Raw genomic sequence first — 17,194 nt, forward strand, 5'->3', positions numbered from 1 at the left:
TAATATATAAAACACCAAGGTCATGGGTTCAGATCTCCATACTGGCCAGCCACAAAAAACAAACAAACAAAAAAACCAAAATACATGACACATGTAATATCCTTTAGGAATTAAATTTTTAGTCGTAGCCTTATGTTGAAAACAAAATCAGAAAATTTGGCTTGTAACTGTAATTCAAAATTGACAACATATACTTATAATGCACAGGGCAAGTGATAAGTAAGAAGAAATCTCAAAAGGTACATACGCTTTAGGAGAAAGGTATGCTTTTTAACTTTTTAAAAATTTTTACTACACAGAGAATAATTTTGGGAACCAAAGGCTCCACAAAGCCTACCTCCATGAGTGTTTCCCTGAGATTTAATCTTTTTTCTATAAGTTGACCATGTTCCTTAAGAAAAGTGCAGAGAAACAAACTGAGATTTTGAATAAAGTTCTGTTCGTCATCTTTTCCATTTGAGTATGCAAGTCGAATATTGGTATTTAAAGGAAGCATCTGCAAGTTTAAAAGTGGACGATCAGTGCATTTTACAAAACCAACCACAGAAGACACTAATATTTTAAGCCCTAGGATTCCAACATCCTTTTGTTAATACTAAACCATATAGATAACTTCTGGGCTTGCTATACTGTTCTTGTATCCGTGATCTACCTACATTTTGACCGTTCTCAAGAAAATATGTTGCAGGTAGTAACTGCCACTATTATATTTATCCTTTGAATTTTTCCCTATGTCAGATTTTTCCCTAGTCAGTGACAATGGAAATGTAAAAATACTCAATTATTTCATTAAGATCACAAACATATATAGTAATGTAGTATTATGATTAACCTTCTAGATCACTTCGATGATAACTAATCAAACTAGGGCTTGAAACAACTCCTTCACACATAAAGTCAGAAGCAGATCTGATGATAGATCCCAGGTTTCCCTTTGTCTGGTCAGATCTCTAAGAAAAGACCAAGCTTCTAAATTCTGTAGAAATAAATTACCATGATACTCCCTAAACTTTTACTGCAAGGAATTTTCAGAGTGCTCATAAAAATTTCTAGCTTACTACCGATTTTATGTAATAAATATATAATCACGTTATGGATTTAGTTTGTGCTAAAATAGTTTAACTTGAATCCAATATTTTCTAAGGCACTAAAATTGTTCAGTCAACTTTCATGATAGTGTTATTACCTGTTTCAGTTGCATCATTGTCAGTGTAAATAGCGTTACAAATTGTTCCTCATATTGGCTTACACTCACACCAGCAATCTCAGTGAGGCACTTCAGAGAGACATTTCGAAACATTGGAACATTCAGGAACTATTAAAAAAAGGGGGGGGGGGAGCATAAAAGTAAATGGCCTAAAACACACTGTTCTTAAAAATAACAATTAAAAAAAGAGGATTTAACAATGAGAAATATAAAAATATGAGCCCAAAACAGATTAAGTGGGTGATGTTTTATTTTGCACATAAATTTCATTACCTACCCAGTACACAGTAAGTAATTTAGAAACAAATAGTGCTTTCTTTTGATATCTGAAACACAAAATTGCTTAGTAACTTTCCCAGGACCTATTATATAACTTTTTGTGACATGTTTTCTATGCTGTTAAACAGGACCCAAGATTTAGGATTGCTTACCATTTTAAGAGGTCACTGATACAACTAGGATTAATAAGAGTATGGGAAAATTGGCTCTTTTATATTCTATTGTTGAGAAGGTATACAAATGGCATACTATTTGTGGGTGGCAATTTGGTAAGCATTAAAAGCCTTCAAAATGGACGTACCTACTGCCCTGACAACTACACATAAAATATTTTTATATAAAGCAGGCTGACCGGCTATCTCAGTTGGTTAGAGTGTGGTGCTGACACCACCAGGGTCCAGGGTTTGACCACTATACCAACCAGCCACAAAAATAAATAAAAAAAATAAAATAAAATAAATAAATCTCACAAACACACAAAGTAAATGTTTGGACAAGTACATAAATATCCTATGTATAAGAATGTTCCCTGCATCACTGTTGACAATAGTAAAAACTTTTGTATAACTTGTCTATCAATAAAATGATGACTACTATGAATCCATATTATATTATTAAACTTTCAACTACAAGGTTCAAAATATATGTTAGAATAGTCTGTTTTTATAAAGTCCCAATTAAAAACATAATACATTTATTACATTAGTCAAGAAAAAGATAATACAGCTAACAATGGTTACCTCTGGGGGAACAGTTATAGGACGTTACACATTATAAACGCTACTGATTCAAAATTATCAGGTAAAACACAGACTTTTCACTTTGTAAAAAATATCATGAGTTATACCTCACTATGACTTATATACTCAACTAAAAGGTGGCAACATAATCAAAACCATTATATTTGTTCAACTTGAATTCATGAAATTACATAGTATGTAACTGGCAGAATCACAGGATTTTGAGAATCTCATAATTCCTAGCTGTAACTATAGAAAAGTTCTTCAGAGCAGTTTCCTCATCTTTGAAACAAGATTGGTTATGATTTTGAATGCAGAAAGAGATTTATAAGTGAAAAAAGCACATGCAGCTATCCAGTGATAAATGTAACTGAAATGTATTCAACTTTACCTTGTAAATTAATGTGCTGATTAACTTGGTCTCAAAAATATATCCCAGTGGAATCCAGTTCAGAAATCTGAGCAATGTTTCCAAGGTTGCATGTACAAGTGGAGCATTTTGAGAATTTTCCTATAAGAGAAACATACCTGTAAATAATTATTTTCCTATAATTGTTATTTTAAAAAATGAAATCAAAAGCACTTACCATCACAAACTGACACAGTTGAAATATTTGTGAAAACTCATTGCACATGCTAAAAAAAAAAAATCATATTTAGAAGACATATAGAAATGAATACCACAATTATTCAACATACTAATGAAAATGATAAAAACTTCAGCAATATGGTCACTAAAGACTTGAATGACTTCTATTTAAACATTTAAAGTATCAATAACTCATCAAAAGCTACCAAGCTACTAAAACTACTCACTCTTTTAAAACTCACGTAATAAAGACTGCTATAAAAGTACATAATTACATTTCTTGGGAGTCTGGCTTTTTTGTCATCTTTACTCTTAATAACTTCAATCAAGCTAGTATCTTTAATTGAGACACAGGCCGGCCCGTGGCTCACTCAGGAGAGTGTGGTGCTGATAACACCAAGGCCACGGGTTCGGATCCCACATAGGGATGGCCGGTTAGCTCACTGAGTGAGCTTGGTGCTGACAACACCAAGTCAGGGTTAAGATCCCCTTACCGGTCATCTTAAAAAAAAAAAAATAATAATAATAATTGAGACACTTCAAACAAAACTCTCCAAAATAAGAGAAATACCGTCAGATATATCCAAAATCCTTAAATGTGCTTATACACCAAATCAGAACAAAAATTCTGAATTTAGCTGGTTTGAATACATGAAAGTAAATAAAACTTTGCTGTATTCCTAATAACTAAAACAAAGTTATTATTAACTGGAAGAAGTACACTGTACCTATAGTTTATCCTGGTTGTTCACTAGTAAAGGTGAGTCCGGCATATTCCTACTGTTCACAAACTTAACAGTAAAATTCCTACTGTTAGGTAAACTGACAAGAACCAGGTATAACTAAGAATTCAGTTCATGTCTGGACACAAGTCATTTCCTTAGAACCTAAGATTAAATAGCTGCCACATAAAACAGATCCCAAAGAAATATGACATTTCAGCAACTCACTTTTCAGTCTTCCACATTTAGATTACTAGGCCCACTTTATGACTATCCCTTAATTTGCAGGTGAGAAATCACTAAGTAACTTAACATATTACTTATCACAGTTCCTTAAATATTTACAATTTATCTACCATTTGCCTTAAATAGATGGAAAACTTTAAAATTCTAATGCAAAATTATTACTTGCCTGTCTTTTAAATGCTTAGCTTTCACTTGGGTTATCTGTCCACTAGAAAAATCAAATACTTCTTCGCTCAAGAGTTTAAGAATCACCATATTATTCTGACAGAGACTTTCACTGGTCCTACTTGCTCCAACAATGTCACTGATAAAAGTAGGCCAATGTTTGGGCCATTCTTGTTTCAGTATCTAAAATAAAACATGAAATGTTAATTTCATTTCACTTGTAATAGGCAAATAAAACAACCACCAAAGAGATTGTGTTACTGCTAAAAACAGGAATAAATATCAACCACCTTTTATCTTCTCCACCTTTATTAAGGCAGAAAATGTACCGCCCTCTATACCATAAACTGGGTAGAAAATAAAACAGAAATTATGTACTCTGCTTTAAACACCTCTTGATGATATTCACTAGTGGTCTGATCTGGCTCAAGTGTGTGTGCATATCAATATTTGCCTGATATGTGTAAATTATCCTAGGACACTCAAAGACCTAACTCTAGGTAATAAAGGGTGAGAGGTTAAGACAGATTTCCACTAGATGAAATCTGGTCCTTGATATATACTAGGATTTTGACTTATAAATTTAGAAGAGGTTAGCTCAGTTGGTTGGAGTAAGCCTTATAACCTCAAGGTCACGAGTCCAGATCCCCAATACCAGGCAGCCAACAAAGAAAAAAAAAATTTTAGAAGAAAGGACACACTACAATTGGGTGTGAAAACTCTTTTTACCAAAAGCCTAATGGACTGCATCAGATTTGTAAGTCTGGACGCTACATGTCATTATGTTACGGATTTTCCAAATATTCTCTAATAGGACCTGTTAATAAGTGATAATTAGCAACCTTCTTTATACTCCTCCCTCTACCCATTCACAAATAGGCTAACAACAGGAAGCTCTTATATAAACTGTTTTTATTTTTTTGGCAGCTAGCTGGGTACAGGAATCAAACCCTGGACCTTGACGTTATCAGCACCATGCTCTAACCAACTTAGCAAACTGGCCAGCCCCTATAAGCTGGTTTAACTTAGTGAATATGCATGTTTTGGGAAACCAAACATTTCCAACACCTATTAAAATAAAAAATTTGTTTTTCCCTCAACAATTAATGTTTTCTGGAAAAACCTGTAGCATTACTATAGAAAAGAGGTAAATATAAATTCGGGGGGTGGGAGGCGGGGGTAGAGACATGGATGACAACGACGACATAACAATCACAACAATTCCATGAACTTTTAAGACAAGTGAACAGATACGATGTGGGGGGGGAGGGGGAGAAGAGGAATGGGTAAAGGGTCATGAAAATCAACTATAATGTATACTGAGAAGTTAAAATTTTTAAAAATAATAAAATTTTTTAAAAAATCCTTAATTTAGGGCTAGCCACTTAGTTCAGCTGGTTAGAGCAAGGTGTTACAACACCAAGATCAAGGGTTCTAATCCCCATACTGGACAGCACACATACACAAAAAGTAAATTTAGGGGCCAGCCCATGGCTCACTCGGGAGAGTGTGGTGCTGACAACACCAAGTCAAGGGTTAAGATCCTCTTACTAGTCATCTTGAGGAAAAAAAAAAAAAAAAAAGTAAATTTAGACTTAATAGAAAGTTTGAAAAAGACTGTGTGAAGATCAATTAAAAGGCTGCAGGAATCAAAGGCAACAATATAATTAGGATTGAGACAGATCACATGGAAAGGAAACATGCACAGTGCCCAGCAAATGAGAAAACTTGAAAGAACCCAACATGGAGTCATACTGAAAATTTGACAGAGTCCAATCCACACTAGTGCCATATAATTCACGGGTTTAAAATATTTGATGATTCCTACCACAGCAAATTAATTTCAAATGCTGGACAATATGTTGTTTATAGACATTGATACTACTATCACTACTTCTGCAAGCTGTTACTCTATTTGATAAAGTAGGTTCAAACATTTTGTTCTAATAAGCATAATCAAAGCATTTAATTCTTCTGAGAAAAACAGTGAATTAAGTTAAAGCTTACCTGAACAAGAATCATATTTAATTTCCCGATATAAACCTTTTCCTTCTAAGAGGGGGGAAAAAAAAGGTTAACTTAAATAAGGGCCTAAAGTAGATATAAGAATACAAGCACATACACAATCTTCCTTATAGACAAATGATTACAGCTCTACTATAAACAACTGTGCATATACAAGGGTACTTCATAAAGTTTGTGGAAAAATGGAACTGAGATAACGCAAATCTTTCCATGAAACTTTCGAAAGCCCTTTCTATGCCTGTGCCAGAAGTAGGTTCTAGTCAAATTGGTTAATGAACATAAAGAATTATTATGGTTTTGTAACGATATGCTAATTATCCTGACTTGATCATCACATATTGTACACAAGTGTTGATAGTCAATTCTGTACCCCACAAATGTATAATCAATTATGTTTCAAAGGGGGGCAGGTGAGAAGTACATTCTAGTCAAAGACTCAAAATTTAAATGATTTTGCACTGTCAAAATAATTACCAAAAACTTCTTACCTCCACACAAGTTGGGTCAGATGACGTCTTGATAATGAGGCCAACAACATATTTTTTTATTCCTATTAAGAAAAACAGCACATAATAGATAAAAGAAATTATTGAACAGTTTTAGAGCATGTTAATTAATCTTCATGACCCATGACTCGGGGAGGGCAGAGTAAATCAGATAATAAACTCTAACCCAATCAACCAATACTGGCATTTTAAAAAAAAAGTCAATGAATTTAGTGTACCATTCATACCTTAAAAATTTTGTTGCTTCATTAACTTTTAATAGAATAGAGGTTTAACAATTACTAACTACTATCTTCTAAGATAATCTTCAATACCAGGTCAAGTATATCAACCTGAGATTTTCAAATAAAAAATACCTTTAGTGACCACTTCATTATGTGCTGGTAATTTAAATAAACACATACATCAATTATTTTTATGGGTTAAAAGTTTATGTATGGGAGTGGGGTAAAAAAAGTTTATGTGAAATATTTATAAATCAAGATCAAATGTTATTTTCCAATTTAATTGTAACACTAAGCTAATAACTAGAAATTTTTAGCTTGCATCACTCAGAATTTCCTGAGCATCTACTACAGGTTCCCTTATCCAAAACCACTAGAATCAAATGTGTTGGAGAATTTTAGATAGGGAGAAAACTTGTGAAATTTGAATAAGGTCTATAGTTCAGTTAATAGTATTGAACCAATGCTTATTTTTGGGTTTTGATAACTGTAGCATGGGTATGTATGTAAATTGTTAATATTAGGGTAAAGTGAAAGAAATAAGGGAACTCTGTATTCTTTTTTGTGCTATTTTTTTGTAAGTCTAACATTATTTCAAAATAACAAAAGACACTTTGTCGTCTAGTTTTAATACCATTTTTATAACAAAAAAATCAGAGAACCAACTTTATTTCTAAACAAATATATTAATTATACCAATTACTTAGGGAAATTCACGTAACATCTCACTCTTACAGTAACACTTTACTAACAATTTCTTTTCACGTGCCCTTAATGTTCATTAAATCTAATAAAAAATGATTCTGTTAGTGTTGACCCTTCAGTTCTTTACAGATAAGGGCTGGCAAGTTAGCTCAGTTTAAGAGTGCAGTGTTATAACACCAAGGTGAAGGGTTTGGATCCCTGTACAGCCAGCTGCCAAAAACAAACAAAAAGAGATAAATTACTATGAAGAAAGCCGCTAAAAAAGAAATTAAAGTGATTCTAAAAAACTTAAGCGTTCTTCTGAAAATTTAATGAGCATTACACATTTTAAAACAAAAATACTGCAGATTCTCTGAGGAACAGACAACACCTAAGAAGAGATTCAGTAGTTGGATTCTAAATCTGCCATAAAGAGTAAGACAATGTCTAAAAGTACTACTGCAGCCTCCACTTTGAATGTTATGATTTGGAGGCTTTTCTCAGCCTCAGGGAATAATAAAACAGGTTTGAACAGATCCTTCAACTCTTGTTACCAATTTAACAATTTAAACTAAGTATTGTTCCCCTCTTTTCAAAGGCTTGTAATTCTAAAATTCACCTATAGATGGGGCAAGGGGCAAAAGATTAAAACTAGAAAAAGTGAAATAAGTAGTCAAAAACAAACAATATATGGGGATCTTCAAAAAATTCATGGAGTGATTCATATTATCGTTTAATTCTGTTTTTCCATGAACTTTTTGAAAAACCCTTGTATATAAGCCACAACTTTTTAATCAAGTATTGTTCCACATAAAAGTGTCTGGCTTGCTGGTCAGTTAGCTCACTTGGGAGAGTGTGGTGCTGTTAACATCAAGGTCAAAGGTTCGGATCTGCTTATAGGCCAGCTGCCCCCCCCACAAACTGTCTAGAATCTCCTGATAAGTACGAGGCTTATTTGATCATGTACCATAATAACAACTCATTCCCCAATCCCTTCCCTCATGGTTTTCTCCAAATTAAAAAGATATAGCAGCTCAATTAAAAATAACTTTACAGATTGATTACACTTAAGAAAACAAAATACAAATAGCAATGGTGTAATACATATCAAGGTAGAAAGTCCAAATGTTTACAAGTAGTGGAAATAGCTCAACTTGTGAGATTTAACAGAAAAAGAAATATTCCTGTTGTCTCCTACTCTTTGTGCCAAATCAATCAGAGCCATCAATTGCAAAATGAATATTTATGCACAACTAAATTTCTTAAAACAAGGTAGTCTTTTGTAGACTTCAAATTCAGTAAAATCCATAATTATCTGAAATTATTTTTCAACTAATCAGAAAGTATATGTGAAGGATTGGCCCATGGCTCACTCGGGAGAGTGTGGTGCTGATAACACCAAGGCCATGGGTTTGGATCCTATATAGGGATGGCCAGTTAGCTCACTTGGGAGAACGTGGTGCTGACAACACCAAGTCAAGGGTTAATATCCCCTTACCGGTTATATAAAAAAAAAAAGAAAAAAAAAAAAAAGAAAGAAAGAAGGAAAGAAAGAAGGAAGGAAGGAAGGAAGGAAAGGAAGGAAAGGAAGGAAGGAAGGAAAGAAAGAAAGAAAAGTATATGTGAAGCTGGATACTTCTTCCAGTAGTTTTCTAAGCTTTTTCCTTGGAAAGCTTGATAAACTTAAGGAAAACTTGATATATTTATAGAAAAAATTCAAATGAAGAGTTTCCACTGAAGCTGTGTGTCTTTGACAAGTGCAACGATCTTCCCATGGCTAACTATGCCATCAAGATTTTCAAAGGATTCTTACGTTGACTTTATAATTTAAATCCACAGTGACCCAAGACCTATTCTCAACATGAAAAAAATTCACCTCTAAAGTTGGTAAACTAAACTTTCTAATGGGAGGGTGGGGAATTTTATTTTTCAAAAGAACAGCCATGTATAATTTATTCAAACCATGATACACTAGTGTAAAAATGCCTAACTAGTCACTGGAAGGTAGTCTATGACATGTATATTTTCCAAATCAAAGAATTATCTTTCATAATCCTATTTTCTGAATGTCAAGGAAAAATCTCTTTGACGGTTCCATTTCATATTAAAACATAGAAATGTCAGTCAATATAACTTATAATGAGTAATATAAACTTTAGCTAGCTAAAAAGATGAGGTGTAAATAAATCCCAAGCTGAATTAGAAGATACACAGAGTCTTGCAAATTATTTACACAGCAATAATAATCTTATCCCTCAGGAATGCCTTGCAAACAATGGATGCTTAATGACAGGGTAAAAGACATGCATTAAGAACCTGATTTTTATATAAAAAAGATTCACTAAAACCCTTTAAAATATTGAGAACAAATTAATATCAACTACAACATACTGATGGTACTAATTTCTCATGGAAGCAAAAACCCTACCTTCAAAATTTATGTCATTAAGTTGTACATTAACATCCTATCTAGCCAGTGACAGATTATCATGCAGTAAGTTTCCAACCAAATACAGGATTCTACCTATTAAGGGAAAAAGCATTCCTAGACAAACTGTTAAAATGTGTGAATAAAAACGTTGCACATTCTGATTCCTCTCCTACACAGCAGCTAATTTTCATACACTACATAAAATGGAAAGCCTGAACTCACTACTGTTACAAAAGTCAACAAACAAGAAAAAAAAAGTGAGTTCAATCCAGTACTGACCACTGTGAAATACTTCAAGTACCCAACCAATTTCACTTTAAGTATCTGTTTATAAGCTACACAAATGTAAATTTGGTACATTCCTCCATCAAAGCCATCTGTAATTGTAACATTTAATACAAACACCTCTTCATTTAAACCGAGATTGATCCTCAGAAAGATATCACTGAAGTATATAGTTACCTGTTTTCTTTACTTACATGTCCAAGGGAATGCAGAGAATATTGTTCCTACTCTTCACCTCAATGAAATAGTTGTGAGAACAGCCAAATCAAAGACAAATAGCTAAAGGCAATTCTAAAGCAGGAGTTCTTAACCTAGGACTCCCAACAAACAGGCTAGAATAAAAATAACTTGTGCTTGCATGTTTAGTAATTTACTAGGAATGAATCTATACATTCATTCGTCATTCTTAAATGGATTTATATGGCCTCAGATACTGAAGATACGCAGCCATTAAAATTTTATTGAAGTTTATAGCAGCTTTATGATCACCAAACGGTGAGAACAACCCAAATGTCCATCAATGGATGCATGAACAAAATGTGGTGTATATATACAATGAAATATTATTCAGCCTTTAAAAAGAAATGAAATTCTGGTATATGCTGTAAACATGTATGAACCCTGAAGACCTACGCTAAGCGAAATAAGCCAGACACAAGAAAAAATACTACATGATTCTACTTAGATAAGGTACCTAGAATAGGCAAATTCACAGAGACAAAAAACAGAATAGTGGTTACCTGGGACTGCGGGGAGAAAGCAATGAGGAGTTATTGTTTAACAGGTACAGAGTTTCAATTGGGGCCAATGGAAAAAAATTCTGGAGATGAACAGTAATGATGATTGCACAACACTGGGAATATACTTAATGCTACTAAACTATACAAATTCATTAAAAATCCAATAATTTTTCCAATAACAAGAGATCAAAATCCACCCCGATTTAAAAGTATGCCTGTAGGTGGTTTTCTCTCCTATTGCTACATGGATGCAAGCTAAGGATTAAACATTGTTAAGTATCAGTACAGGCCTCTCCTGGAAGTTTCACATAACCGAGATACTTGGGAGGGACCAAATTGTTACATTAATCACAAATGGTAAGAAAATGTTTCTCTCAATTACGTATGAGACTGAAATGTAATAGAACATCTTGAAATACAGCTGCTTTTAAATTAAAAAAAAAATTTAATCAATATCAATTATCTTTCCTTTATTATCCCATCATGGTTAACATTGAGAAAAAATATGAATGGGAATGATATCAACTCTCTGAGATGAGACTGATAAAATGTTTGCTCACTTTTCAAACATCGCATTCCGTGAGATTTCTAATGAATTTGCTTTAGATACAAGGACCTAAGAGTCCAGCCACTTTTTTTATTTTCAAAATCTTCAACAAAGGAAACTACCATCTCTTTTCAAGAGGGAGTAACACTATCAACTTATAATAATAATCACTGAAATAATCAAACCAGTCAGGAGTCTTACAGATCACCTAGTACTGTAAATTCCTTAAAGAAAATTAAATACTCAAGGAGCTATGAAAAGACTAAATATTACATGTAAAAGAGGGGAAAAAAGTACAACCTAAATAAGTGGTACAGGGGCTGTACAATTAGCTCAGCTGGGCAGAGTGCCACCTTGTCACACCAAGGTCAAGGGTTTGGATCCCTGTACCAGCCAGCTGCCAAAAAATAAGTGGAACAAATATTAAGGTCCAAGAGCATTTGCAGAAATGAGATGATTTCTAACTAAGGGCAGAAAAATGAGTTTTAACTGGGCTTTGAATAGCTGAAGGAAACTGCATGTTCAGGAGCTAAGTGAAAAATGGCAGTTCTATATACCAGCAAGAAATAATCAGAAATTGACATAAAAAACCATTTATAATACATAAATACAATAAATAGTAAATAAATACATGAAACGTTAAGGGAGAAATTTGACAAGATATCAAAGACCCATATACTGAAAAACCACAAAACACTGCTACAATTTTAAAGAAAACCTAAAAAAATAAATGAAGATAATGTATTTGTCAATTGGATTTCTTTTTAGAATGTCAATTCTAAGAGGACCCACAAACCCAATGCAACCTCAACCAAAATTTCAGCACAATTCATGTCAAAATTTGACAGGTGATCCTAAAACTTTTATGGAGAGGAAAAGGACCAACAATACCAAAATTCTGACAACAAAGTTGGGAGACACGAATTTCGATTTAGGTCAGTAATCAAGACAGTGTGGTATTGGCTTAAAGATAGAAAAAGAGCAATGAAAGGCAATGGAGTATATAAATAGACCCATTCATGCAAGATCAACAGACTTTTCAAAAAGTGGGACTACAATTCAATGGATAAACATCATCTTTTCAATAAATGGTCCTGGAACAATTGAATACCATGTGCAAAGAAAAAAGAAAAAAAAAACCTTGACCCTCTCACCACACCATATTCAAAATTAAATAAAATGGATCACAGACCTTACCGAAAAAGTTAAAACTATAAAGATTCTAGAAGAAAACATAGGAGAAGACCTTAGTGACTTTTGATTGACAAAGATTCCGTGAATACAACACAAAAAGCATGAACTACAAAAGGGGAGGGGGGGGAACAACACACTGTACTTCATCAAAATTTAAAACTTTCAGGGCCGGTCTGTGGCTCACTCAGGAGAGTGTGGTGCTGATAACACCAAGGCCACGGGTTCAGATCCTATATAGGGATGGCTGGTTAGCTCACTGGCTGAGCGTGGTGCTGACAACACCAAGCCAAGGGTTAAGATCCCCTTACTGATCATCTTTTAAAAAAAATTAAAAAATAAAAAAAGATCCCCTTAACTGATCATCTTTTAAAAAAAATTAAAAAATAAAAAATAAAACTTTCGTTCTTCTTCCCGCCAAAAAATAAAAAAAATAAAAAGGCTAGAATTAACAACACTGACCATACCAACTGCCAGCCTGGATACGAAACATACTCATCACACACTCCTGGTGAGAATATAAAATGATACAACCACTTTGGAAAACAGTTGGGCAGTTAAAACAGACACCTATCGTATGATCCAGCCATTCCACTCTTAGCTAATCAAGTTAAATGACAGCAAGCACATGGGGGGATCACAAAGAACCAGACCTTTGATTACAGTGGTAGCTTCATGGCTGTATGCACAAGTCAAAACTCATCAAATTGTACACTTTAACATATATGCAACTTATTGGTTAGAGCACAGCATTAAAATACCAAGGTCATAGGTTCAGATCCCCATTCTGGCCAGCCGCCAAAAAACCCCCCAATTTACTGTACATACCAATTATACCTAACCTAAATAAAGCTAAAAAAGGGCAAAAACAAAAAATAGAGAATTACTACCATTGGCAGTCCCAGAGTACCATAAGACTTCTGTGAATGACAACCACTCCTTATTTGGAAATTCTTCCACTTCATGTTAGAATTTCCCCTTCAGGCTGGCCGGCCAGCTCAGTTGGGTTTGAGCATGGTGTTATAACACCAAGGTCAAAGGATCAGATCCTCACACTGGACAGCCAGTTTAAAAAAAAAAAAAATTTTCCCCTTCACCTTCCTTAAGTCTAAAATATTTAGACTTTAGCCTGTAACAACTCACCTAAGGAAATATTCTTTTTAAAACAACCTCAAAGATACATATACACAGGAGGGTACTTCAGAAAGTTCATGGAGATTTACAGGCCCAGAGGCCAAGGGAGACAGAATGGTCTTGGAGAACAGGTGCCCTTCATGAGCTTGCTGCCCAGGGCCCACCTTGGAATGCTTCTCCCCCCACACCACCAAGCCTGCTGCTTTGACTGCTCCCCCTGCAGCTAAATTGGCCCCAGGTGTGGTTGGACCAGCAGCTTTGGAAAATACAAGCCACTGGGAAGCATATTTCAAAGGATATATGGGAAAGCCTGGGGGCCCAGGAAGAGATCTGTCACAGAGGCAGATTTACCACAGACAGCCTTCGTTAGAGCAATGCTGAGTAGAAACACAGGGTCAGAGCTGCAGCAGAGAAACCCCATCACGGCCATGCCTATTGGAGCAGTGACAGTGGGACTGCCATGGAGACTCCAGACCTGTGGAGACCAGCCTGGGAGAGCTGAAGTGTGGCCTGAGACCAGGAAAGTCATAGGAGCGGATCTGCCTGATGATCTGGGGGCCCAACCCTCACACCAGTCTGCAAGAAGATACTGAACACAGAATCACCAGCTTTAAGATTTGATGCCTGCCCTGCTGGGTTTCGGACATGCTTAGGACCCATTACCCCCTTCTTTTGGCTTATTTCTCCCTTTTTTAATGGGACTATGTACCCTATGCTTGTCCCACCATTGTATGTTGGAAGTAAATAACTTGTTCTGATTTCAAGGATGGGACTTTGGATTTTTGAGTTGAAACAAGAGTTTGGAAACAAAATTAATATATTTATATGTGAAAAGGACATGAGTTTTGGGAGGGCCATGGGCAGAATGCTGTGGACTGAATGTTCCCCCCCCCAAACCTACTGAAGCCTGAATTATGTCCCCCAAGTTTATATGTATTAGAAACTTGGCACCCACTGTGACTGTTGGAAGGGAGGGAAATCCTATTATGGTAATTAAAGGTGGGGCCTTGAAGAGGTAATTAGATTGCAGGACCACATCTTGTGAATGGATTAATAATGGTGGTCGGGGCATGGTTCTGAGGGCTTTAAAAGGAGAGGCGTGAAAGGTTAGTCTCTCTCTGCTCCACCATTTTCTGCCATGTGAGATCCCTGCATTGCTGTAAAGTCACCACCAAGGAAGACTCACCAGATGTGTTCCCTGGACTTTGGACTTCCTAACCTCTGAAACTGTAAGCAATACATTTCATTTTCTTAAAAAAAAAAAAAAAAAAGCTCATGAAAAAAATGAAATTGAAAGATAATACGCATCTTTCACAGAAGCAGATTAACCACAGATAGCCTTCATTAGAGCAATGCTGAAGAGCTGCAGGAGGAGAAACCCCATCAGGGCCATGCCTAGTGGAACCATGGGAAAGATAATACACATCTTTCCATGAACTTTTTGAAGACCCCTTGTATATACTACATATTAGTAAAAGTATAAACTAAACTGGGAAACACTAACTCAGTACTAATAGCAATTCATCAACTGAATAATTATATACCGAGTGCCTATATACCAAGCAAAAGAAATGTAAATATGTAATAATAAAGATATTCTCTGATTTATAACATCATGTACTTTATAGTCTTGGGGATAAGGAAAAGAGGAGAGAGAAAAACAATGACAACCAAGTGTAATATATGAGGTTACTTCAAAAAGTTATGGGCTGGGGCCGGCCCGTGGCTCACTTGGGAGAGTGCGGTGCTAATAACACCAAGGCCCCGGGTTCGGATCCCATATACGGATGGCTGGTTTGCTCACTTGGGTGAGCGTGGTGCTGACCACACCAAGTCAAGGGTTAAGATCCCCTTACCGGTCATCTTTTAAAAAAAAAAAAAAAAAAAAAAGTTATGGGCTGGCTGGTTAGCTCACTTGGTTAGAGCCTGGTGTTGATAACACCAAGGTCAAGGATTTGGATCCCCTTACCAGCCAGCCACCAAAATCAAATTAATAAATGAAAATTAAAAATGTTAAAGAATTATGAAATTAATATAGTATTAAATTTATTTTCCAATGTTTTACAAATGAGACCATGTACCTTTAACAAAAACATGAATCATTAAATGCAAAGTTGGTAGCTGCATATGAAAATCTAAGAGCCATTTTCCATGTTCTTCTAACAAGCATCTGGAAAGACCCTAAGAGTTAACACACTTTTTTCCCCCTTTTTGTCATGACTTCACTGACAATGGCAACCTTACACTGAGTGATAGACTAACCTGAAGTACTTTTACAAAGTTTACATCCTGCTGAATCTCATCACTTACTACGGGGGAAATACACAGGGCCAGAAAAGTGATTCTGATGTTTTAAATATATATATATTGCTTGCAGAAAAATGAGAATCTGAGCAACATGAAATAGAAACAGTGAATAAAATAGAGTTCCCTAAGTCATGCTGAATAACTGCCACCCTTCACACCCTCCAGTTCTTGCAAATAGATTTTTTAAAAAAGTCTTGCATACCACAGAATGTTACATTTGATACTGACATGTCAATATATGGGAACTATGACTTCATAACAAAAAACAAAACATACTACACTCCCATTAATGTAGAAAGCAAGAATTATGAAATCCTCATGGAGGCCTCTAGCCTCTTTTTTTGCTGACAAATACAACCATGACATCGATATGCTAGTATAATCATGTAAGTTTTAAAGTTGGAAAAGGTCTTGGAAGATCACCTAGTACAATCCTATGTGATATGTCATATGAAGCAGAGATCCAAGTATTTAAAATCAAAAGAGGGACTTAAATTACACTACGGTACAATTATATAGAAGTAAAAAAACACTTTTCCTGGTATGGTATACCACAGCAAAGTTAAATCAAGCTAAATAATAGTAAAGGAACACGTATGTATAAAAAAAAATAGTAGTAAAGGAATAACGAAAGATGATCCCAAAGATCCCTGAAGAGTTAAGATAAAGTATGAAGGATCTATTCGAGCCACACAGTCAAACTGTACTTATTAACTTCTCAGGTCATAGAACATGATCTAAAATGGTTTCAACATGACCTAAGACAGTTTCAAACCATAAAACATTTAAAGAAACAGTAACCTCTTTCAGGAGACACAATTTCCTCCTGTGCTATTATTCTTAATCTATGGTTATGATGTATTAAGGATACTGCCACTAAAAGTTCTGTCTCATTCACCTCTAAATGCGCTAAAAAGATGTCAAGACTTGTCAAACTAGCTGAGTAGATCCAGGTCACTATCCTAGATCTACTATGTCTTTATGTCATCCAAAAACATGACAAAAAAAGGGAAGTGAAGGCTAGCACCTTAATGATCAATAATCAGGGCTGGCTGGTTTACTCAGTTGGTTAGAGCACAGCCTTATAACACCAAGGTCACGGGTTCGGATCCCCATACCAGCCAGCCACCAAACAAACAAAAAAAACATCAATAATCAAAGAAAGGGGATAT

General features: G+C 35.1%; 1 protein-coding gene across 1 annotated transcript in view; it reads right to left on the bottom strand.

The window, feature by feature from the left end:
- XPO1 (exportin 1) overlaps window positions 1–17,194 on the bottom strand; it is a 42,024-nt gene that overhangs the window by 10,926 nt on the left and 13,904 nt on the right. The window contains exons 5-11 of the mRNA XM_063078397.1: window positions 6,462–6,523; window positions 5,956–6,000; window positions 3,950–4,131; window positions 2,814–2,862; window positions 2,618–2,737; window positions 1,187–1,315; window positions 338–496 (exon numbers count right to left, since the gene is read on the bottom strand). Coding sequence (XP_062934467.1) covers window positions 338–496; window positions 1,187–1,315; window positions 2,618–2,737; window positions 2,814–2,862; window positions 3,950–4,131; window positions 5,956–6,000; window positions 6,462–6,523 — 746 coding nt within the window. The remainder of the gene's footprint in view (window positions 1–337; window positions 497–1,186; window positions 1,316–2,617; window positions 2,738–2,813; window positions 2,863–3,949; window positions 4,132–5,955; window positions 6,001–6,461; window positions 6,524–17,194) is intronic.

The sequence above is a fragment of the Cynocephalus volans genome, chromosome 14 (genome assembly GCF_027409185.1).
Source record: "Cynocephalus volans isolate mCynVol1 chromosome 14, mCynVol1.pri, whole genome shotgun sequence".
Taxonomy (NCBI): domain Eukaryota; kingdom Metazoa; phylum Chordata; class Mammalia; order Dermoptera; family Cynocephalidae; genus Cynocephalus; species Cynocephalus volans.